Source organism: Lactuca virosa, chromosome 8 (genome assembly GCF_052849685.1).
Source record: "Lactuca virosa cultivar CGN04683 chromosome 8, Lactuca_virosa_CGN04683_v6, whole genome shotgun sequence".
Taxonomy (NCBI): Eukaryota; Viridiplantae; Streptophyta; class Magnoliopsida; order Asterales; family Asteraceae; genus Lactuca; species Lactuca virosa.
Window position 1 is genome coordinate 105572157 of NC_136433.1, and position 25211 is coordinate 105597367.

Below are 25211 nucleotides of genomic sequence, written 5' to 3' on the forward strand. Positions count from 1 at the left end.
AATTTGAACGCAAGCTTGCTGTATTCCCATTGGATCTCTGTAATTTGAACGCGAAGATTGGTGCAACAGTTAAAAAATCCAATCACTAAAGTGGAGGATTATACATGGGTTAAATTCTCAAGCCTCATTGGTGCAAATCATACACTTCTTTTTCTGCCCGCCAGGTGTTCGATAAAATGTCTAAAGGTTTTTTTTCAAGTGTTGCAGCCATTTTAGGACCCAAAAAGATGTAGAGTCTCTTCCGGGGTGGTTTTTAATTGTGCACTCCAACCTTTTGTTGGAGTGTCACACTTTACTTTGGGATTTTTGCTTCTCATTCCGAGCCTCCCCTTGAGGCTTTAATAAGATTTGTTTATATGTTTATGGCGTCTTCTCATACATATGCGAGCGGAACTTGGTCGTGTCCTTTTCGGGGGTTTCATTGCTGCCCGAACGGTAAAGTGGGTTGTAAGGGGATATCTCGTATGATTTCTCATATCAAAAGTTTGCACCTCTCTAGGGATGAGCGTAGAGTTGTGTTGCGAGATGCTATTACTTTAGACCTTGGACTGTTTATGTCAGTGGCAGCAACATTGAAGGAGTTTGGTCAATGGATATGTGGAGAATGTATGAGTCTCCATGCCCTAAGCCGCTCGTGTCGACACTCAGGTGGTCTTGTTAAATTTAATGGTGATGTTGATGACATGAGCAAACATATTGTTGGAATATAAAAGCCGCCACCCAATGAACCAGATGCCAACCTCAATGAGGGGTTGGTGTTGGATGCTCAGCTCCTTGATCTTGTGTTTAAGCTACCTATCACCACAGTCAAAAGCATCCCTCATAACTGTCGTATGGCTTTCTCTCAGGCTTTAAAAGCAGCCCTTTCCAAGGTTGTTGCTCATCCCGGGTCCATTGAAGTGTGGGTTACATTGTTAATTCTTCTTAGGTGTACTCTTCAGGTGTTCAGGCCCAAGAATAGACAAGAAAGTAGGTCTGGGAACAGGAAGTCCTTGCAACATCGTAACATCTTAAGCGCATTAGCTACTTAGGGTACAGAAGATGGTATAGCCAAGCTTGTTAAAAACTTGGTTGACAATGCAAGGATGGAGCAACAAGGAAAAAAAGAAGAGTACATTCAGGAGGATAGAACACGGGGTGACGCTAACGTCAGACAATGTCTTCGTAAGGTTGATGATGGGCATTTCACAGCAGCAGTGAAAGTATTATGTTCCTCGGGGGTTGCTCCATACGGGGATGCTACCACGAAGGCATTGGAAGATAAGCATCCACATAAGCCACCACCACCCATTCCGAGTACCATATGTTTAGTACCTCCCCTTGTGGTTGATATTGACAATGTCCTTGGGGGCATTAAATCGTTCCCTAAAGGAACCTCGTGTGGGAGAGATGGGTTGAGAGCTCAACACATTTTAGATGCTATTTGTGGAGAAGGTTCAACAATTGCCAAAGACCTCCTATGTTCTATCACATGAGTGATTAATTTATGGCTAGGGGGATGCCCTTCGAGTTTGGCGGAATTTGTTGCCTCTGCTCCTCTTACACTGCTTCTAAAACCTGACAAGGGAATACAACCTATTGCAGTAGGAACTATATGGAGACGTTTGGTTTCCAAGCTGGCTATGAAAGGTGTTGGTAAAGAAATGGCCAAGTATCTCAATGATTTTCAGTTCGGGGTCGGGGTATCGGGTGGCGTTGAAGCTGTATTACATAGCGCCAACAGGGTGTTAAGTGAACGCCACAATGACGGGTCTCTTTCCATGCTTACGGTGAACTTCTCCAATGCCTTTAACCTTGTTGATAGATCCGCATTACTTCATGAGGTCAGATTGAGGTGCCCTTCTATATCCTTGTAGGTAGAATTCATATATGGTCAATCAGCAAGGTTATATCTAGGGGACACGCATATTTGGTCTTCTATTGGAGTTCAACAAGGAGACCCCTTGGGACCACTTCTCTTTGCCCTTGTGTTGCACCCGCTCTTGCATAATATTAGAGACAATTGCAAGCTTCTTCTCCATGCTTGGTACCTGGATGATGACACACTTATTGGAGATTCTGAGGAGGTGGCCAAAGCCTTAGACATCATTAAGGCTATTGGCCCAAAATTGGGCCTTCAGTTGAATATCAATAAAACCGAGCTCTTTTGGCCCTCGTGTTATGGAAGGAAGCTGCGTGAGGGGCTATTCCCAGTTGGCATCGGGAGGCCGCCATTGGGGGTGAAGCTTCTCGGGGGAGCTGTTACCAGAGATGCTAGTTTCATTAGCAACTTAGCCATAAAGAGAGCTGAAGGCGCTGTGAATTTTATGCGTCTTCTTCCACAATTGTCTGACCCACGGATCATGCATAACAATGTTATATCCCCTAGATCTATGGATGTAGTCTTCAAAAGAATTAACTTTACCATACAAAAGGGCTTAGCGGCGCAACTTGTTGTCCGTTTGCCTTCTCATTCGTTGTATGATGATAACGTATAATTTAATTGTATTGACTTAAATTGTAATTTAAAATTCGATCTAAGCTATTATTTTCAACTAACTAAATATTTCATTGTTCCCCCTTCAGCTTCTACCAATATTTTGGTGTTATTGTTCGTTATACTTGCTCATCATATTTAGTTATTTACAACATTTTGCGGTATTCCTACATCTTTTTATCTTGATGCATTTTTAGCTTCATTTTAACCGATGCTTATAAAACATTCTTATACACAAATATGAAACACAAAACAAGAAAAAAAAATGTTCACTAGTCGATAAGAATCAAACCATATACATGTGAACCACAAATTGTACACAAACGAATTCACAAAGTATTACCAAAAGAAAACCACACAAATTAAGGGGAAAAAAAGAATTTGTAGAACAAAAGCAAATTAAAAGCCCTGATCGATGAGATAATCGCCAAGCCTTTCAACAATGATGTTGCACTGACCTGGTGTCATTGGTTCATCATAAATGCCAATGATCAAAGCCATTCCCGTCTTCTTAATTGTAACGCCTCCTGATCCCTATACCAATAATAGTTGCAAAAACAGATCATTTTCATATTGATTTTCAGTTCAAACAGTCGATTATTAGAGCCAAAAAAGGGGGAATTTAATTATAACCTTTTTCCCTCGAATAACAGCTCCAGCTTCGCCTTGTATCACCATATATTTGGTCCCACCAAGGTATAAACCAGTTGGAGCAAGTGATCCAGGTTCATTGAAGTCATTTATGATACAGGTAACTTCCTCTGGCTTGACCTATAACAGTATTCGCCAAAAAAAATGGATTTTTGATTCAGTCATTCATCCTTACTCTGATTTGAATGTTATACGATCTTCAGAAAATATCAAAATATCGAAGGTCCTAACAGCCTCAAAAAACTTGAAAACCTAATAATTGAAAACTCAAAATGATCAAAGTCAACTAGAAAACAAGGATTTCACTAGAAATTAGCCAATAAATCTGAATTCAGAGAGTAGCGATTTGAATCAGATCCGAACCTTAGTCTAGAACGAAAAACTAAATTAAATTAAGCGAAAATTATGGGTTAGAGGAAGAGAGAGGAATTGAACCTGAGGGAAGTTGGAGGACTGAGCCCAGATGCTACCGTCGAGGCCGATAATGGCGGCGGCTGTGAGGTGGTTGCATTCGATTTCGCACATCAAGTGATCATCGACATAAGTTTGCCACGACATCTTGTTATTCCGATTATTACTCCGACTATTGTGCAAAATCTCAACGACAATCGGGGGTGGAAGGAGATAAAGAGTGCCCGGAAACGATGAAAATGTGAAACGCACTTATCACGATGATTTCTCATTTTAAGCGTGTGTAATACTGTAATCTTTGTTTTAAAATAATTAGTTGATTCAATTTTATCAATATTAAAAATAGAGTAAATTATGCGAATGACCCTGTGCTTTGTGGTAATTTGTATGTTTTGTCCCTATTTTTTTTAAACTCGAATGGTCCCTAGAATGTATTTTTGTTGCGCGTTGGGATCTCTCACAGACATAAAAAAACTAAATTACCTTTCTTTACTTTATTTTTCATTTGTTCATTGTTCATTTGTTATTTTTTTTTTATTAAAAATATGATTAATTAATAAGGTGGGACCCACCTTACACCATTACCTCACCTCCCACCGTCTTTCTTTCTAAATCTGACTATAACAACGTTCATCTCCATTTTCGTTTCCTCCTCTCCCAACGTTCTCACCATCGTTGCCGGCTACCATAGTGAAATTTATTTCTCTCCAACTCTCGTCATTCATCGATTTGTTCCACCTATCGATGCAACCAATGTTGCCTGGTCTGCAATCCACTCGCTAAAAGAACGCACAGAGCTAGGTGTTGGTGTGCATGAGACCGATGAGAAGAAAAATAGAGGTAGCTATAGTTCGGTGGTCGTTTAAGAGTCAGAAGCAACCTTCCTTCCTCGATCCCGCCGACCCTAGTCTCTAGTGACGAAGACGCCTTAATCTCGCCGCCTTGGTTTCAATTCCATGTGTACACAACTCGTTTTTGCTAACCTTGGGTTAACCGGAAATACACACAATCATGTAGAACGGGAAAGGGGCCAAATTTTGGTCAAAAGTTATTTGTCTTCAACCGAGTCGTCTATAGAAAATCATATTCGCATATTATTGTTTTTTCTTCTCCTTCTCCACTAGATTCGAATTCAACTAACCAAAAATAACACCATATAATCTTTATTGTAGAGTTTTAGGTTTGATTTTGGTTTCAGGTGGGATTTCGTGTATGTTTTTGGTTGTAGATTTTGGTTGTAGATTTTGGTTGTAGATTTTGATTTGTTTTTATTTGCAGGTTTGGATTGTTTTGGTTGTAGTTTTTGCTTACAAGTTTTGATTTGGTTTTGGTTTTCATTTCATAATGATGGTGGTGGCATAAGTGGATTAATGGTGGTTACACAGTGATGGGTGAATCACCTGGTATATTAGTGTGGAGAGAGAAAGATTAAGTTTGTGATTTTCATATATTATTTAATAATAATAATAATAATAATAAACTATTAGCTGTGGGCCCTACTTGTTTTTAATAATATTTTTTAATAAATAAATATATAGCAAACTAAAAAATAAATAAAAAGGGTAATACAATCTTTTTAGGTTTGGCAAGACCAAACATGCAACAAAATTATGTCTTAAAACTAGGGATCAAATGCGGAAATTACCCCAAACCACAAGACCAGTCGTGTAATTTACTCAAAAATATAATTGTTAATACTTATTAGTTAATAGACAAACTTATATAAATAGTCTTTGCTATTTTTCAAATTCATAAGTTGTCTTTAATTTTTTTTAGTTATATGAATCCTGTATGGTTTAATTTTTATGCATGGTTGGTCCCTTATTCATATGAAATAACTATTTTGTCCTTTTCTTTTCATTTTATATTTTAATTTAACAAATAAAACCCGGATGGATTACCTCCTCCCCAATCATTTGTGTTTATCTTCATCACAATAGCCAAAAAAATTATTGGATGATGGATTATTTGCGGCGAGGAAAAGAAAAGACTAAAAATGGAACAAGTGAAGCGAGTTAGGAAATAAGTTTGATGTAGAGAAGAAAATACGACTTTCAAGGGAACTTGAGCTTTAACTAAGACCGATCGCCATTTTGTTTTAGAACATAATGGAATGATGGAAGACAAAACAAACGAAAAAAAGACTATGATATGAAAACAAATATGTAATCTCTTTCAGTCTTGATCACACTACCACCACCACTCTCATAATCATTAGCCAATCTATAATCTCTTCTATCATCCGTTGATCATAGATCTCATCATTTATTCCATAACTTATAAGATCTCCATCACCATCATTATATCTGTATGGATAGAAAATGGATCAATTGGTTGCCCTAGTGCTTCATTAAGTTGTATTGTACAAGTCATCAATTTGGAAAACGAATTGAAAGTTTTTATGTGTAACAATCATATAATTGATCAAAAATGAATTCGTAGAAGATTTAGGGAAAGATATGATCCATGATTAGTATCGATTTGCACAAACAATTTTCCTTGATTCTATCTCATGTGATGCTGCCTTAGGTGGTTTCGAAGTGTTCATCGACGAAGTGTCTGAACAGATTGAGGGACATAGCCGACACCCTCTGGATTTCTACCATCAATAAGAGAGTTAACGGAGCCCATACATGTGTCTGAATATCAGGCGGAGAAAGATGAAGTCTTTAGTACCCTTTGGATTTCTACCCTAAGGATTTATTTTGCATTTTCTTTAGCAAATCCCTTAGAGAAAGGTGGTGATCTTCCAACTTTATTCCGATTAATGAAAGAAAAGGGTGACTATGGTGATGAAGATGAACACATATGATTAGGGGAGGGGGTAGCCGATTAGGGTCTTATGGGGGATGTGGTGATATTTTTATATTTTTCTTTAAAATTAATTAAAATAAATATAAAGGATATAAAAGTCATTTTATATGGGTGAGGGATGCACCATACAAAAAAATTGAAACCACAAAGACCATGCATGCAAGGAAGAAAAAAAAAAGATAAGAACGAAAATTAATCTAAAAAAACCACATAGACTATTTTTGTAAAGGTTACTACTTACTATTAATATGTTACAATGTAGAACTTGAACTTTTTATTATTTATTTGCAGTTTTACTTTTGTTGAATTAATCATTATGTTCTATTTATATTATCATTAATATCCAAACCACCTTTCTACAACCTAAAGGTATATATGTTTAACCCATATGGTTGTTTTGGTTGATCAGATTTGATCCAAGTGGATACATGGGCGTTAATTTTAGTTAAAATTTTATCCAGCGTTTATAAGATTTTTAAATCATTTTGAATCCATTAATTCTAAAGACTTTGTGGGTGACAATCACATTTCTTGGTCTTTTTAAAAGACAATCTACTATATCTTGATCTAATGTAGATGCTGAATGTCGAAGAGTAGCCAATGTCGTGGATTCGAAAGTTATTGCTAGAGCTACATATACCAATTTTGAAGGCCATGATAATGTATTCCAATAACGTGAGCACTAGTTACTTATCTGGAAACCCTAATCAACATCAACAAACAAAACATATTGAACTTTACTTTCACTTTGTTCAAGAAAAAAGTAGCCAAAATACAAGTTTGGGTATTACACATGCTTTCTCAAGATGAACATGCCTTGTCATCTTTACTAAAGTTCTCCCAAGAATTTCATTTGATGATTTGCGCAACAGTTTAAACAACTCCGACCTCGGGGTTTATTAGATATACATATTATCATCCTTATTATATAACAATCACCTTCTACACAAGTAGATTGCAATTAGAATAAAATAAATTATATTCCTTATCACATAACATTTATAAATGTCACATGATGAATGAAAATGAAGGGATTGACTCAAAATCTATTAATCAAAAAGAAATAACTCTTTTCAAGGGAAAAAGTAGGTGAACAAAGATCTAGAGGCCTTGTTCAACGAGATAATCTCCAAGCCCCTCAACAACCTTGTTGCATTGTCCAGGAGCCACAGGCTCATCATACAGCCCAAACACCATTGCCTGTCCAGTTTTCTTGATGCATATGCCTCCAGCTCCCTGACAAATCATCAAACAATTTCTTAATTCTTGACATTGAATTGTTCTACAAAATCGTGTTTTCCATTGACGGAATTACCTTCTTTCCACGGATGACTGCTCCAGGCTCCCCCTGGATCACCATGTACTTTGTGCCCGCAATGAATAAACCTGTTGGAGCAAGGTGACCTGGTTCATCGAAATCTTTCCCAATAGCAGTCACCTCCTCAGGCTTCAACTGCACATTTCATCATATTTAAATCCTTATCAACAGAAAATGATTATAATCATCCAGATCAATGGCGTACAACTAATGGAATTTCAAATCGCTAGATACATCAAAACACAGAATCATGAACGAATCACGAAATCACGATCGAAAATATAAGATTTAAGGGATACAGATGTGAGATACCTGGGGGAAAGCAGAGCTCTTAGCCCAAACACTACCGTCGGCACCAATGATGGCTGCGGAGATGAGATGGTGACCAGTACCTTCGATATCACACATCAAATGATCATCCACATATGATTGCCACGACATTTTCAATTTCTCTCGACTGCGTGCTACGAATCTTCGATTTGTTTGTGGAATTGACGATTGAAAGCTGAGATCTAAATTGAAATGAATTACGTTTATATACAGATGGAGGAGAAGAAGAGCAATTTACGCTTGATTGGAGAGCAATGTTCTCTCTATCGTTCGTTTCATACGTCCATTGAATCGCCGCCATTCCCGCCTGCTTGCCTTTCTTTTAGGATCCCTTCATATACATTCCTTTCTTCGGCCAATTTATATTGAATTTTAAATGGTTGAAAATATTTCTTTGACAAAGTTTCATAATTGGTCTGGTTTTTAAAATATTGCTATGAAAAAAAATCATGCCTCTGGTCCTTATGGTTTTGAAAACTGCATGAATGGTGATTATGTGTTAACATGACCATAATGCCTTTGGACCAAATCTTAAAACTATGTATACCTTAAGGATTAATTATGAAAATTTGAAATTTTTTATAAATGTTAAATATAAATATAAATATAAATTTAAATTATATATATATATATATATATATATATATATATATATATATATATATAAAAGTTAAAGTGTGTATATATATATATATACTATATATATATATATATATATATATATATATATATATATATATATATATATATATATATATTTTAACTTTTTTTCGTTTTTTTTATTTTTCAAAATTTGATAATTATTTTATATTTTTGACCTTTTATTTTCTATTTTTTTAAATAATTTTAATTATTTATGGTTTTTCTAATATTTTTATTTATTTAGATTCAAGTAAATGAACTTAAATTCGATAAACCATGTCAAAACCGTTTTTCTTTAGTTTTTCTTATTTGTGAATTAAATCGGTAATGTTTTTTTTTTTATGTTGTTATGGTTAATGTTTTTTTTTATTTGGATGTTCCACCAAATAACCAAAGTTGTTATTTTTATTTATTTAAAACAATAACTAGGTTAAAGTTTATATTGAATTATGTGTTTCAAAAGTTTTCATAGTTATTATCGTTAGCAATTTTAAGTTTGCAGTTATCATTATCATTATTTGACATTTTTTTTCATTTCCTACTAAATCGGTTCCCAGTTCTTTGGTTCTTGATCCAATTTGATTCGGATCTGAATTTGAACTATTAAAAAATATAATTAAACTAATCATAGAGTCTAACACTTATTATTTCTTATATTCTTTATTTTAGTCTATTATCAAATGGAAAAATATTATTTTGAAATTTGAACTATTGATATCACATATAGAAATAGGATTTAATTTGTAAGTTACATTTTAAAATTTGTAGGTAATTTTCTTATATTAATAATTATAAATCGCAAATATCACACATTGAAAGTTGATTCTCAATAAACAAAGTGTTTGATTTTTTAATTTTAATTTGTCGTAACATAAATATAATAGCCACTAAATAACAAAAAAAATATAAAGAAAGAAGTTGGACGGAAATTACAAATATAAATATAACTTTTTTATTTACTTAAATCAGTTAGAAAAATTAAAACATAATATGAAAAAAAAAACTAAAAAAATAACAAAAAAAAATTAAAAGTTTAAAATTTATGAATATAATAGAGTATATTACTATGGAAAATTTTAAAATACATAATTCAATATAAACTTTAACCTAATTATTATTTTAAATAAATGAAAATAACAAATTCAGTTATTTCTGGAGCATCCAAAAAAAAATATAAACCTTAACAGCATAAAATTATAAAAAATAAAATAAAATAATACCAGTTCAATTCACGAATGAAAAAAAATGGTTCTCACATGATTTATTGAATTTAAGTTCATTCACTTGGATCAAAATAAATGAAAACATTAGAAAATCCATAAATAACTAAAATTATATTTGTGTGTGTGTGTGTGTTTGTGTGTGTATACATATATGTGTATGTATGCGTGTGTGTGTGTGTGTATATATATATATATATATATATATATATATATATATATATATTCAAATTTTCAGAATTGGTATACATAATTTTCAAATTTGGTCCAAGGGTATTTTGATCATTTTGAAAAAAAAAACTACTCAAAAGTTAAAGTTAACACGAGAAGGACCATTCATGCAATTTTTAAAACCATAGAGACCAAAGATGTGAATTTTTATAAAAATCTTCAAAGTGCAATATTTTGCAAACCACATTGACCAATTATGAAATTTTGTCTATTTTTTTTAATTTTTTGGTAAGTTAGGGGTTCTTTGATAGTTCGTGACTGAGTTAGAGGCTGATTGAGTTAGAAGTTCTGACTGGGTTAGTTTCTGACTGAAATATACTGTCTGATTTTGCATCCGACCGACTGTATAAAATGACTATATTACCCTCATACAATATTATTTATAATAATTCCTTTATGATTTACCATTTAATTTATAACATTATATTTTTTACATAGAACTTCAATCAACAAACAATAAAACTTTAATCACCAAACATATGAAACTCAATTTTTTATCGATCAAAATCAACAACTAAAAGAAAAAAAAAATCAAACAACTCACACAACCCTAGTATCAACGATCAATCTTTGTCATTAGCAACCACCCCTCTTGTTGCCAATCCATTTGGCACTAGCCCCATTAAATCTGAAGGAGATCCAAATATCAACCTTGTTTTGGTAGGCTGTAATGTAAGAATGAGGTTGTATTGTTCAAACATAAAGGTGGAAGCCAAGAAGAATGTAATATGCCTTGAATTTATTGATGTAGGAGCTGAGCCAACAACATAATCAGATAAAAAAATGTGAATAATGAATTCAATCAATCAAAAAATAGAAGACTAATGAATCATTGTTTAAGATTTTTTTTTTTCAAAATACGATTCTTGCACCCATCTTCATTTGCATGTACCATTATTGCTAAAAGAAATACCTCTTTCAAACCTATATTATGTAATGGAAAGTTGATGGATGTAACATCCCGATGTTTAGGTACTTCTAAATTCATCCCTATAATTCTATTTCATGTCATTTTGGTCCCTAAGTCCAAGAAGTTGTGCTTTGAAGCCCTAGTGGCAATTTCGTAAATATGGCAGGAGGAGTACGTCATGTGTACATGTGTGTACGTTGAGCGTACTAGGGCGCGCCCTAGTACGCTGGGTGTACACTTATATATGCAGGGCGTACTAGCTTCGGGAGGCAAACCCTAATTTTTAGGGTTTGGGTGGTATTTAAGCAACATTATGTCTCATCTTCCTACACCTTTTCAGCCTCCACGTCCTTTGAGACATTTTTGCAAACCCTAGCCCTCTTAGTGTGTGTTTTGAGCTCAAGAGTGTGTTCTTGGTGTGTTGAAGGATGGAGAAGTTGCATTGAGGAGCCTTGCAGTGGAAGCAAGCTTGTGGATCTGGGATCTTTGCCTTCTTGAGAAGCTCCAAAAGGTATAAAGTCCATACCTTGATGTCTTGGTTGTTAGATCCCATTTTTTGGTGTTTTATGTTGATTTTCTTGTCCCAAAGGTCCCATCTTGTGCATGGTTTGTTCTTGTCATTTTGAGTTGTCCTTTCAGACCCTAGGAGGGGTCCTAAGCCATAAAAATGAGGTCCCAACTGCTAGAATTGTTTCATGCATCTTGTAGAAGGTCTTAATGGATTAAGACCTTGTGTTAAGAACTTACTGGACTTGTAAAGTCATAAATTTGGAAACTTTTATGACTTTAGGGTGCATTTGGACCGTAGATCTGAAGTATGGGCTTAAGTGCATACTCCATTAAGCACTAAATGGAGTTTGGAGGTTGCGAGGGTACGCCCTACGAACCACCCCGATGGTGGTCTTCTGTGAGGCTTCGAGTACGCTAAGCATACCTCCGGAGTACGCCCCGCGTACTTGCATGGGTCAGCCTTGTTGAGTTGACTCGGCTGGGTTGACTCGGTTGATTTAGTGGGTTTGACCAGTTGACTTTGACTTTGACTTTGACCAAGTTTGACCTTGTGGGCATTTTGGGATTTTGACGGAATTTGTCACTTAGTGGAAATAGGTATCGATTAGAGAGCTGAGATTCGGAATCGGGCCTCATTAGTTATGTTCAGTTTGCAAGGTAAGTTTTCCTCACTGTACTTACGGGTTGAAAGCACCAATGTCGGCCCATTGGATTGATATCCTCTTATGCATGTTATTGTACAGTAGTGATCTGTTGGATCAGTATCCCGGTATATATGATGATGATATGCTTAGTGATCTGTAGATCTGTTTGACTGGCTGTATACTTTTATATCATTATATGTTATATGTGCACATGTTTGGTCGGTGGTTGAGGCTTCACTGCTTTGTGCGTAAGCCAACATGCCGAGGCATACCAACCCGATGGTTGAATGGGCCCGAGGGTATTCCATCTCGAGGATGATTGGACATATAGTATGTTGGCATTCCAACCCGATGGTTGAGGGCCTGGGGTATTCCAACCCGATGGTTGATTGAGCCCATAGTATGTCGGTATTCCAACCCAATGGTTGAGGGGCCTGGGGTATTCCAACCCGATGGTTGATTGGACCCATAGTATGCTGTTATTGTATATGTGTTATTTGTTTGTGTGTTGGTCCTTTGGGGGAACTCACTAAGCTTTAGGCTTACAGTTTGGGTTATGTTTCTGGTACCTCAGATGATCGCGGGAAGGCGAAGGCGTGACCGTGCACCTCCTCGTGTTTTTATTTATGATTTTTAAACTCTGATATTAAACATGTTTTGAAAACTATTTCGTAAAAAATGATGACTTGTGGATTGGTTTTAAAAGTCTAAAATTTTTCATGATTTTTATGGGTGTTACAAGTTGGTATCAGAGCCTTGGTTTTAGTGAACTGGAGGAACACTCGTGTGAACCCAGTCTCAAACTAAGGAAAAAGATTTTAAAAATGATTTTCAAATGGTTTTCAAGATAATCAACGAGTATGTGATGTGTACGATTAGCAGGAGCCAATAAGCAGACCCCAAGTTACCACATTGTTATTTGATATTATTGTAACGCCCGGTTCCTGGTACGTATTTTAAATATAAGTACTACATTTTTACATCGGGACTCGACGAGTTGGAGGCCCAACTCGTCGAGTAGACTAGATTATGGACACGGGTTTTAAGTAACCTACTCGACGAGTCGGGATCCCGAATCGACGAGTAGGACTGCTTGGATGAAACCCTAATATTTAGGGTTTGCACCCTATTTAAACACATTATTTTGTCCCACTTCAGCCTCCATCGCCTCTCACAGTCCAGAAAAGCCCTAGCTCGTAACCCTAAAGCATTTGGAGTGTTCTTGAGCTATTTTTTGTGTTTGTGGTTGTTTGAAGCTTGAAGAAAGAAGTGGAAGCTTGGTGGTTCAAGAAGGAGCAAGTAGATCCAAAGATTTTGCTTCATTTCCAGCTCATTTAAGGTAAAAAGCTTCAACCTTGACCATTTATCTCTTAGATCTGTAGTTAGGGCAAGTTTCTACCTTTTTTTAGGTGTTAGTAGAGCCATTTTCGGGATTTGTGGTTTTATGGGGGTTATGACTTCAGATCTGGAACCATTGGGGATTCCCATGGCATAAAGGTTCCAACTTTATGGCCACGAGAGTCCCATGCATCATATAAGCCCCATTTTAGAGCCTTTTGAGCCAAAAACCCCATGCATGAACGTCAAGTTCGTAGCTTTACGTGTAAAATGGACCCTAGGAGGTCAGATCTATGTTTTGGATGCTTTAAGACCATCTAAAATCGACTGAATAGTTTTGGACATAGAGGGGCTCGGCGAGTCACTTATGTGACTCGGCGAGTCAGGTTGCATTTTCCACAAAACTGATGGGTTTTACACAAAATAACATCCTATGTGCTCATGCAAACCCTAAAGCTTGGATCTAGGCTTCTCTATTATACATGCAATTCATCCAAGACTTTCAAACCCTAGATCTACTGTATATAATTCGAAATTGACATAACAAAACAGATCTAGATGATTACCTCTTCTTCAAAGCTTGAATCTTCTTGTCCTTGGAGCTTATAGTCACAAATGTTACTCCTCTAATGGCTTACAAACACCACAAGCAAGATGATGATCTTGGAGATAGGTTGGAAGCTCTTGAAGTCGGCTCTAGTACTCTTAGAAGTAGGGTTAGCCGATTTCTGAAGCCTAAGGGGTCTATTTATACTTGTGCTGTTAGGGTTTCAGTCAAAACCCTAATTGGATAGCTTAGGCCTTAAGCAGTCCAAAGAACCTTCCAGAATAAAGGCCTTGGACGAAATTAGATGGGCTCCCACTCTATTTTCGTCCACCCCTTAAATCCAAAAGGATTCTCAGCCCAAATCAACTATCACACAATTGACAGTTCCAATCCCCTTTATTAATCTCTTTTAGCCACAGAATTAATTCTTAATTAATTATTGTCTAATATTAATTAAACTATATGATTTCTCCTTTAATATATTATTCATATAACATATTAATAAATCATAATAACCTCTTTATTCATAAATCATCCTATCATGTTGCTTTGGTGAAGGCAACCCAAAAGGACCATGCACAACCGGGTCAAGTACTTACCAAATATAGTTACGGGCTTAGACACTAATCCAACAGTCTCCCACTTGGATAAGTCTAGTAACTATAAATGCAAGCACAATCCGATTAGCAATCGTAGCTCTCAAAGACGCTGTCGAAGTCTAATCTTATCAGTAACCTGTCCTCTAGATAAGGGATCGTATAGTCCTCCGTTCTAGATATCGTGCGGATAAATACATGGAACATAGTCATACTTATTGTCCAGCAGTTGTTTCTCGATCTATGATTCGTCTGACATAGAACTTAATTGAACACATCAATTCAGTCGTGACCGGGCCCGGTACATAAGTCAAAACAAAATCATCGAGGGGCCCTGATATCGCTTTTACCCTCTTAGGATAAAAGGAACAGATAAACTTCGACTTATATACATTTACTATCCACTAATCTAATCATACACAACAATGTGTTTTATAACATCAAGTTACTGATGCGTTTATGCATTATCAATGCACAACCAATTAGTAAACAACAAACCATATATCTAGTTTTAAGACCATATGATATTATCGTCTTGCGATCACTCGTGATAAATTCCATGAAGTGATTCCAGCAAGCGCGGGTCTAATCCAATGCTCAAATCAAACTCATAAGCACTCATGAACGTTGCAGCAAACCTTTGCTATGTCTAATACACTTTAGACAATCTACACACCAATTCATGACAATATTCTTTCATACCTACTCCCAAAGTATGAGTGACCGTGGAACATTCGAATAATCTTATTATTCAGGAAGTCAAAACATGCAAAATGAAACAATAGGTAAATAATTAACATAAGACAGTAACTTTACTTATAAATAATACTCTTTTATTTAATCATCAAATGTCAATTACATTTATCTATTACACGTTTCTAAACTATCTAATCTAAACTAATATCGTCCTTCAACCCGATACTCCTAGCGTGCTGCAAGTGCTTAACCCTACTCAGTCCCTTCGTAAGGGGATCTGCTGGGTTATCCTCCGACGATACCCTCTTCACTACGAGGAGTCCTTCTTCCACCCGATGTCGAATAAAGTGATATTTTCTGTCGATATGTCGAGATCTGCCATGATCCCTGGGTTCCTTCGTCAAGGCAACCGCTACTTCGTTATCACAGAAAATTTCCATGGGCTCCTTTATGGCTGGCACAACTCCAAGGTCTCCAATGAAGTTCTTCAACCATATTGCCTCCTTTGACGCTTCGCTCGCCCCTATGTACTCTGATTCGCACATTGAATCAGCTACGGTCTCCTGCTTGAAACTTTTCCAAGTCACTGCTCCTCCATTTAGGGTAAAGACCCAGCCCGACTGCGAACAGTAGTTGTCCCTGTCGGTTTGAAAACTGGCGTCACTATACCCTCGCACCCTTAAGTCATCACTCCCACCGAGGACTGGAATCCATTCCTTGGTCCTCCGAAGGTACTTAAGAATATTCTTGACTGCGGTCCAATGTGCTTTGCCAGGGTTCCCCTGATATCTGCTGACCATGCTCAAAGTGAAGGCCACATCAGGACGAGTACAAGTCATAGCATACATAATCGAGCCAACTGCGGAAGCGTATGGTAATCGGCTCATTTCTGCTATCTCGACTTCGGTACTCGGGCTTTGAGTCTTACTCAATTTGGCATTACTTTGGATTGGTAACTCTCCCTTCTTTGAATTCTCCATACTAAAACGTTTTAGTACCTTGTCCAAGTAAGTATTCTGACTAAATCCTATTAGTCTCTTACTTCTGTTTCTCACTATCCTTATTCCCAAAATATAGACATCCTCTCCGAGGTCCTTCATAGCGAAGCACTTCCCAAGCCAGGACTTGACTTCCTGCAGCGTCGGTCGTTTCCTATGAGTAGTATGTCATCGACATACAATACGAGGAAGCTTACTATACTCCCACTGGCTTTGACATATACACATGATTCATCCTTGCTTCGCAGAAAACCAAACTCTTTGACTTTCTCATCGAAACAAAGATTCCATCTGCGAGATGCTTGTTTTAGTCCATAGATGGACTTCTCAAGCTTACACACTCTATTGGGATGCTTTGCATTGACAAAACCCTCTGGCTGAGCCATGTATACATCCTCAGCCAACTTCCCGTTAAGGAAAGGAGTTTTGACATCCATCTGCCATATCTCATAGTCATGAAATGCAGTAATGGCTAGCATCACCTTGATAGACTTTATATTCGCAACTGGTGAGAAGGTTTCATCATAATCAACTCCAGGAGTTTGAGTGAAACCCTTCGCAACCAATCGCGCCTTATAAGTGTGCACATTCCCATCCATGTCGGTCTTCTTCTTGAAGATCCACTTGCACCCGACCTTCTTACGACCTAGTACATTGTCAACCAAATTCCAAACTTGGTTGTCATACATGGACTGAATCTCGCTGTCCATAGCCTCTTTCCATTTTGCAGACTCCGGGCCTGCCATGGCTTCCTTATAGCTGTTAGGTTCGTCCAGATTCACTAGTGTAATATCACTAATGAATGTATCCCCTTCTGTAGTAATATGAAAACCATAAAACTGGGGTGGAACACTAACTCTTTCGGAACGTCTAAGAGGTAAGGACTCGTCAACCGGTTCAACCGGAGTTTCCTCCTCGGGTTGAGCGCTAGTGTTAGAGGTTCCTTCATCGCTCGAATCTTAAATCTCTTCAAGATCGATTTGCCTCCCACTGTCCCCTTGGCTTATGAGTTCTCGCTCTCGGAAAACCCCTCTCCTCGCAACGAAGACAACATTGTCACTCGGTATATAGAAGAGATATCCAAAGGACTTCTGCAGGTAGCCGATGAAAATACATCGCTCACTACGAGGTTCGAGCTTGTCGTGAGTCTCTCGTCTTACGAAAGCCTCGCAACCCCAAACCTTGATGTGTGCCAACGAGGGAGCTTTCCCTGTCCACATCTCGTAAGGTGTTTTGGCAACCTTCTTCGTAGGGACTAAGTTAAGGATATGGGCGGTAGTCTCTAAGGCATACCCCTAGAATGAGATAGGTAGCGAAGTACGACTCATCATGGAACGAACCATGTCTAGCAAGGTTCGATTACGCCTCTCAGCCACACCATTCAATTTTGGTGTCCTAGGTGGCGTTAATTGCGAAACAATTCCGCATTACTTGAGGTAGTCGTGGAATTCAAGACTTAGGTACTCTCCACCTCGATCTGATCGAAGCATAATGATTTTCCTGCACAACTGATTCTCCACTTCTTGTTTAAACTCTTTGAACTTTTCAAAGGTTTCTGACTTATGCCTGATTAAGTAGATATAGCCATATCTGCTATAATCATCGGTAAAAGTCACGTAGAAGCGGCACGCATCCCTTGTGGTGGATCTAAATGGTCCACATACATCTGTATGTATGAGGTCCAATAAACCCTCACCCCTCGCACAAGTGACAGTGAAGGGTGACTTGGTCATCTTTCCAAGTAAACAAGATTCGCACACGTCATCGTCCCTAAGGTCGAATGACTCCAACACTCCATCCTTTTGGAGTTGGGCTATGCGTTTGTTATTGACATATCCAAGACGACAATGCCACAAGCATGCTTTATCCAGATCATTGGAAGAATCAACACACAACACATCATTTCCTAAATTGTCTACAACCATCACAGTTTCATATATTCCATTACAAGGCAATGCTTCAAAATAGAAAACACCATTAAGATAAGCATTAAGAGAACCCTTTTCATTATTAAATGAATATCAAACCCTGTCTATATAAACCATGAAATGAAAGGATGTTTTTTGCCATATCTGGCGAATAGCAACAATTATTTAAATCTAATCCTAATCCACTAATGAGCATTAAAGAGTAAACTCCGATCTTGGTGACAAGCGACGATCTTCTGTTCCCCATGATCAAATTTATCTTCCCATGCTCCACATCCCTATTTCTTCTTAGGCCCTGCAAGTCAGAACAAATGTGAAAACCACATCCTGTATCAAGAACCCAAGAAATAGCATGTGATGAATCATTAGATTTAATAGTGTAAATACCTGCGTAGGACGGCTTGATCTTTCCATCTTTGATGTCTTGCAGATATTTTGGGCAGCTTCGTTTCCAATGCCCTATTTCATGGCAGTGGTGGCACTCTGCCTCCTTGGGGTTGGAGTTGGGTTTAGCAGGACCAACCTTGGTTCCACTAGAAGATGAGCCATTTTGGGACTTTCCCTTATGGTGGCTCTTTGAGGGAGCCTTCCTCTTCTTACCCTTCCCTTGCCCAATTGCCAAGACTGGGGCAGCAGTAGGATTTGGAGATGATGCAACAGATTTATCTTTGAGGTTGCTCTCAGCAGTCCTCAACAGTCCTTGAAGCTTGCTCAAGGTGACCTCCTCCTTGTTCATGTGGTAGGTCATGCGGAACTGGCTATAGCAGGGAGGAAAGGAATGAAGGATGATGTTAATTGCCAGCTCTTCATCAAAGTTCAGATCGACATATCTCTGCATCTTTTGCAGATGAGCAGTAAGGGACTCTCCATTACCCATTTTGGTAGTGATCATTAAAGTGATGATCTCGTACCTTTCTTGCCTAGCGCTTTGGTGGTACCGGTCCAGTAGATCCTGATGCATTTCATAGGGGTACATGTCCTCATAGGACTTCTGGAGTTCTGCAGTCATAGTCGCTAGCATGATGCAATGGACTTTCGTGGCATCACGCTCATGGGCCTCAAAGGCCGCGATCTCTTCATCAGAGGCAGTGTTGATGTTGATTTCTTTTAGCTTCTCATCAAGGACATACTTTTTGTCCTCGTAACGAGTGACCATTCGAATGTTGCGGATCCAATCATTGAAATTGGACCCTTCAAAGATCACTCTCCCACACAAGTTCATGAGTGAGAACGAGCCAGAGGAAGTTGAACCAGAAGCATTGTTGTTGACGTTCGACATCTGAAAAGGAAAAAGAACAAAGTTTGATTAGAAATGAATCCCCAATTAAACACCCAAATGAGAAATTAGGGCTAGGATCCAACAACATTATTTACAAATTAGAAGAGGGATGTCGTAATCTAACAAGTAAATAATTTGAAGGTAAGTGAATGACGATTTACTAATTTTCCACCATGAAAAACAAAATTAAAGCTAAGCTTTAAATGTATTGAAAACTCCTAGATCTTTTGAGATTCATTGAACGTTTCAATGGCATGTTTAAATCTCGATATGCCCCTCTAGTTTGTGACTGGGATGCCAAGGATCACAAAGCGGGTGTGAATAACCATGCAAATGTACATGGTGCCCTCATTGTTACAGTCACCTATTTGATGTGCTGGTTAACCACACACGCTCCATCGAACTATGACAAACAATGAGTCACCCTTTGCCACCTTTCCTTAGAACCCAATTAGTGTGCCGGTTAACCACACACACTCCACTAACGTCTTAGCAAGGGTACAAAGTGTAATTTCATGGAATTACATCAATTCACTTTTGCCTAAAGTAACTAAGAATGAGAATTTTGTAAAAACATTTAGTTACTTTTATAATTTCATTATACTTTTAATGAGGAAAGGGTTGCCCTATCCTACCCGTTCGGCTAACGACCCTCCACCAATCAAGGAAGCGGTGGGTGAGAGTGGACACCCATTAAACGGCCATTTTATAGGCCATAACCTTATACCCCCCTTATAGATCGGCTTCGTGAATGAGGCCTACTAACGGTAAGACTAGCATTTAAGTTATATGTATATATATATATATATATATATATATATATATATATATATATATATTAATCTTATAATATTATAAAGTATAAGGTTGAATTTTAAACTTGTAAAATTCTAGGGTTTGAAATTTAAATAGTTCAAATTAAACTTTTAATAAAAAATTTAAATTTCAAAACTTGAGGGCAAGTTTTGAACTTTTCAAAACACATAGGATCAAATAACAAATAATTTAAAATTAAACATTTAATTTAAATGATTATCTAAATTTGACCTAATCAATTTTATTTACAAGATAATTCATCAAATAATTTAAATAATCAAATATTATCACATAAGGAATTTATTATTCAAATAAATGGTAATTATCTTTTGTTTTGGAAAGGATAAACATATAACAGCAATAAAATTCAGATTTTATCAGTCAAAAACGATTTTGGTAATTATCCTTCAGCAAAACAACAAGAAATCCTGAAAATCCCTCTGTCTGACGTCCCGACTCGCCGAGTCCCCTTCTGGACTCGTCGAGTTCATCCTACTCGTCGAGCCCACTATGGGACTCGCCGAGTCTGTCAGTCAGGGGACCAAAAAATCAATTTTAAAGCATGAATGAAAACGCAAAGCATCCATACAATAGAAGCTAATCCAGGCTCTGATACCACTGATGGGTTTTACACAAAATAACATCCTATGTGCTCATGCAAACCCTAAAGCTTGGATCTAGGCTTCTCTATTGTACATGCAATTCATCCAAGACTTTCAAACCCTAGATCTAGTGTATATAATTCGAAATTGACATAACAAACAGATCTAGATGATTACCTCTTCTTCAAAGCTTGAATCTTCTTGTCCTTGGAGCTTAGAGTCACAAATGTCACTCCTTTAATGGCTTACAAACACCACAAGCAAGAGGATGATCTTGGAGATAGGTTGGAAGCTCTTGAAGTCGGCTCTGGTACTCTTAGAAGTAGGATTAGCTGATTTCTGAAGCCTAAGGGGTCTATTTATATTTGTGTTGTTAGGGTTTCAGTCAAAACCCTAATTGGATAGCTTAGGCCTTAAGCAGTCCAAAGAACCTTCCAGAATAAAGGCCTTGGACGAAATTAGATGGGCTCCCACTCTATTTCCGTCCACCCCTTAAATCCAAAAGGATTCTCAGCCCAAATCAACTATCACACAATTGACAGTTCCAATCCCCTTTATTTAATTAATCTTTTTTAGCCACAAAATTAATTCTTAATTAATTCTTGTCTAATATTAATTATACTATATGATTTCTCCTTTAATATATTATTCATATAACATATTAATAAATCATAATAACCTCTTTATTCATAAATCATCCTATCATGTTGCTTTGGTGAAGGCAACCCAAAAGGACCATGCACAACTGGGTCAAGTACTTACTAAATATAGTTACAGGCTTAGACATTAATCCAACCCCCTTCTGATAGCAAGTGTGTGTTGAGTTGGAAGAGGACTCAGCCAATTGGGTTCATTATGGACCTGAAGATCATCGTACTCGACGAGTTCAAGGATGAACTCGGTGAGTTAGTTGTAGAAGGTCCCGAATTTGTTTAAATGAGAACTCAACGAGCCCTTGTAAGGCTTGGCAAGTAGGGCCAAGTCTTGGCGTTTTCATGGTTTAGGAACTCGACGAGTTGTGGGTTCAACCGGGCGAGTTGAGTCAACTGGATATTGACTTTGAGCTAGAGTTGACTTTGACCAAAGTGTTGACCTTGACTTTGACTTTGACCTGAGATGACCAGGAAATGGTAATTAAGGAAGATTGTTATGTGTAGGATCCGAGAGGGGTTGATTCCGGCAGCAAGGACAGTTCAGACACTCAGCTTTACGAGGTGAGTTACCTTCCAGTAGGAGGGGGTCTACGGCCACAATGCTGGCCCACTAGTAGGAGTTGGTTGATAGATGATTGTGTTTGTGATAATTGTCTAGGTTTGCTACTACCTGGTATGTTTTACGTGATAAGCATCATATGATATATGTGATAGTGGTAGTAAGGGGATTAGTCCCGGTTACCGGTTGAAAGATACCGAAGGGGTCGTCAGAACCCACGCATGTCTAGTAGTATGTTCATGATATGTTCTTATGTGGTAGTGATAGGGGTGAAATAGCCTCGATTACCGGTTGAAAGATACCGAAGAGGAGGTCAGCTCCCGGTTACCGGTTGGAAGATAACGAAGGGGAGGTCAGCTCCCGGCTACCGATTGAAAGATACCGAAGGGAAGTCCAACTTCCGATTATGCCAGTCAGATACCGGTTGAAAGATACCGAGGGATAGGCAGTATATGTTTATGGTATGTGGTATGATGGGGGAACTCACTAAGCTTCGTGCTTACAGTTTTCAGTTTTGTTTCAGGTACCTTTTCAACGAAGGGGAAGGAGTTAGCACGGTAGCAGCGCATCGCACACATATGATTTCCGCATTTTGAGATTCATGGGATTGTACTCTGACATTATTACTATTTTATGTTATGGTTTTTGAGACACGTGACTGAGTTTTTACGAAATAATATGAATCATTGATGTTTTTTAGTAAACTTTTTTATAAGTTACTTAATTAAAAACAAAATTTTTGGTCTTGAAAATTAGGGTGTTACAAGTTGGTATCAGAGCCCTGGTTTGAGGGATTCGGACACACCTTCGGGGGTGTCTGAACTCAAATCGAGGGTATGAAATATTTTTACAAGAAAATAGTTTTCTAAAAGTTTAAAATAAGGAGTTTTGAGAAAGAACAAGGTGTGTGATGCGTGCGACCGACCGAGCTCAAGTAAGTTTTCCCCAAGATACCCATACATGTTATGTTATGATGTGATATGATTATGAGAACTGCATGCTAGAATAGGGCTAAGGATCTAGGAAGGATGCCTTGTATGCCTATTATATGTGTATGAGAACTGCATGCTAGATTAGGGCTAAGGATCTAGGAAGATGCCTTATATGCCTGTTATATGTGCCTATTGAGTTATATGCTAGAACTGATTAGTCAGTAATATGATGGCCTGAATAGGACATGCTTGGTATGGTTACTCAATGCTCGAATGCTGCTTGCTTTGTGCTTTTATGAGTTCTAGTTATCTTTAACTAACTAGTAAACAAATACGTTAAGTTACATATTGCGAGGACTAAATAATTTCAGAAGGTTAGGTCTAGCCCTATTTCGCAGCTCTTGTCTGAGTCTAACCGTTGTAGGGTAGGACCTCTCATTCGAAGAATTATCTGGTCTTAGTGATATGTAATGGTATTCGTAAGCTAGTTAGGTAAAGGTGGCAGAAATTCCTTATGCAGCTGATGGCGGAGAGTAGGTAAAGGTAAAGGATGGTCAAGGCTGAGCATCAGAGGCCGCATGGCAAGCTGCAGCCTCTGGAGGTTGCCATGTGGAAATGGGAGCATATATCGATGGATTTTATCACCTAGTTGCCGAAGACGGCAAATGATTTTGATTCTATATGGGTCATCGTGTATCGATTGACCAATAGTGCCCACTTTCTGGCGATTTAGGAGAGTTCTTCGGCCGAGAAGTTGGCCGATGTGTATATTCGCGATATCGTTGCTCACCATGGTGTTCCGGTGGGAGAAATGGTGAGCGGAAGATACAAAACCTTGAGGATATGTTGCAGGTATGTGTTATCGATTTCAGTGGGAGCTAGGACTCCTACCTTCCTCTTGCGGAGTTTTCCTATAATAATAGTTATCACTCCAGCATTGGTGATCCGCCTTTCGAGCTCTTGTACGGGCGGAGATGTTGTACCCCGGTTTGTTGGGGGGAGGTTGGTCAAAAGGTTACGAGGAGGACTGAAATGGTCCATCAGACCACGAAGCTGATTTAGCAGATCAGGCAGAGACTGCAGACCACTCAGAGTTGGCAGAAGAGCTATGCCGACCGGCGCCGATCCGAGTTGGAGTTTCAGGTCGGCGATATGGTATTACTGAAGGTCTCACATTGGAAAGGTGTGATATGCTTCAGGAAGAGGGAAGTTGGGTCCCCGGTATATTTGGGCTTTTCGGGTGATTGCCAGTGTTTACAAGGTTGCTTACAGATTGGATCTTCCTGACGAGCTCAGTCAGATTCACAACACTTTCCATTTTCCTCAGCTGCGAAAGTGCGTATTGGATGAGAATGCAGCGGTTTCCTTGGATGATATTCAGGTCGATGAGCACCTGAACTATGTTGAGAAGCCGGTGGCTATTATGGAAAGGAAGATTAAGGTTTTGCGCAATAAGTAAATACCTTTAGTAAAGGTATGATGGCAGCATCAGAGGGGCTCCGAGTGGACCTGGGAGCTGGAGGCTGAGATGCGGGAGCATTATCCTCAGTTGTGTTGGATTAGGTGTCTAAGCTCATAAATATAATTGGTATATACTTGAATTGATAGTAGCACGGTCATTTTGGGTTGCCTTCGAACCTGCCAATTGAATAGGATAATTGTTAGAGAGAGAAGAATGATTTATTAATTTATTGCTTGGTTAATAAATTAATTAGAAATCAATATAAATTATTTATTAATGTATTATGGAAATAATATATTAATTAGAAATCATATTGTTTAATTAATATTTAATCATAAATTAATTTGGAAATAATTTTGGGATTAAAGGATTTAATTAAAACTGCAGGGACTAAAGGTGACAATGTTCAATACTTAAGCATTGGGCAATTCTAGAACCTCACTATAGTAGGGGGAACGAATTCTAGATGATCCTAGGGTTTCCTTGGGCTCTAAGGGTGCCTTGGATGCCTTAGGGAGGAAGTTAAGGGATTAGGGTTATCTTGGATACACCTGCCTTATCCAATACCTTCCTAACACCTATATAAACCCTCCTTAGGGTTAAATTTCGGCCTAACCCTTCATTCTAAGTGCCTTGGCCGAAATTTTG

At 37.9% G+C, this 25211-nt stretch overlaps 2 protein-coding genes across 3 annotated transcripts; both read right to left on the reverse strand.

Moving 5' to 3' along the window:
• Positions 1-2731: 2731 nt before the first annotated feature.
• LOC145128716 (profilin-1-like) lies at positions 2732-3802 on the reverse strand. The gene is made up of 3 exons (XM_079063520.1): positions 3563-3802; positions 3110-3247; positions 2732-3010 (listed from the first exon to the last, which is right to left on the reverse strand). The coding sequence occupies exons 1-3, from the start codon at positions 3683-3685 to the stop codon at positions 2876-2878; spliced, it is 396 nt and encodes a 131-aa protein (XP_078919646.1). The 5' UTR covers positions 3686-3802; the 3' UTR covers positions 2732-2875.
• A 3454-nt stretch (positions 3803-7256) lies between these two features.
• Positions 7257-8305, reverse strand: LOC145129470 (profilin-like). 2 transcript variants are annotated; one of them, XM_079064208.1, is made up of 4 exons: positions 8239-8253; positions 7983-8182; positions 7668-7805; positions 7257-7588 (listed from the first exon to the last, which is right to left on the reverse strand). In XM_079064208.1, exons 2-4 carry the CDS (start codon positions 8109-8111, stop codon positions 7454-7456), a joined length of 402 nt encoding a protein of 133 aa, XP_078920334.1. In that variant the 5' UTR covers positions 8112-8182; positions 8239-8253; the 3' UTR covers positions 7257-7453. The 2 variants fall into 2 exon arrangements, with proteins under 2 accessions (XP_078920334.1, XP_078920333.1); XM_079064207.1 differs by having other exon boundaries at positions 7983-8305.
• Positions 8306-25211: the final 16906 nt, after the last annotated feature.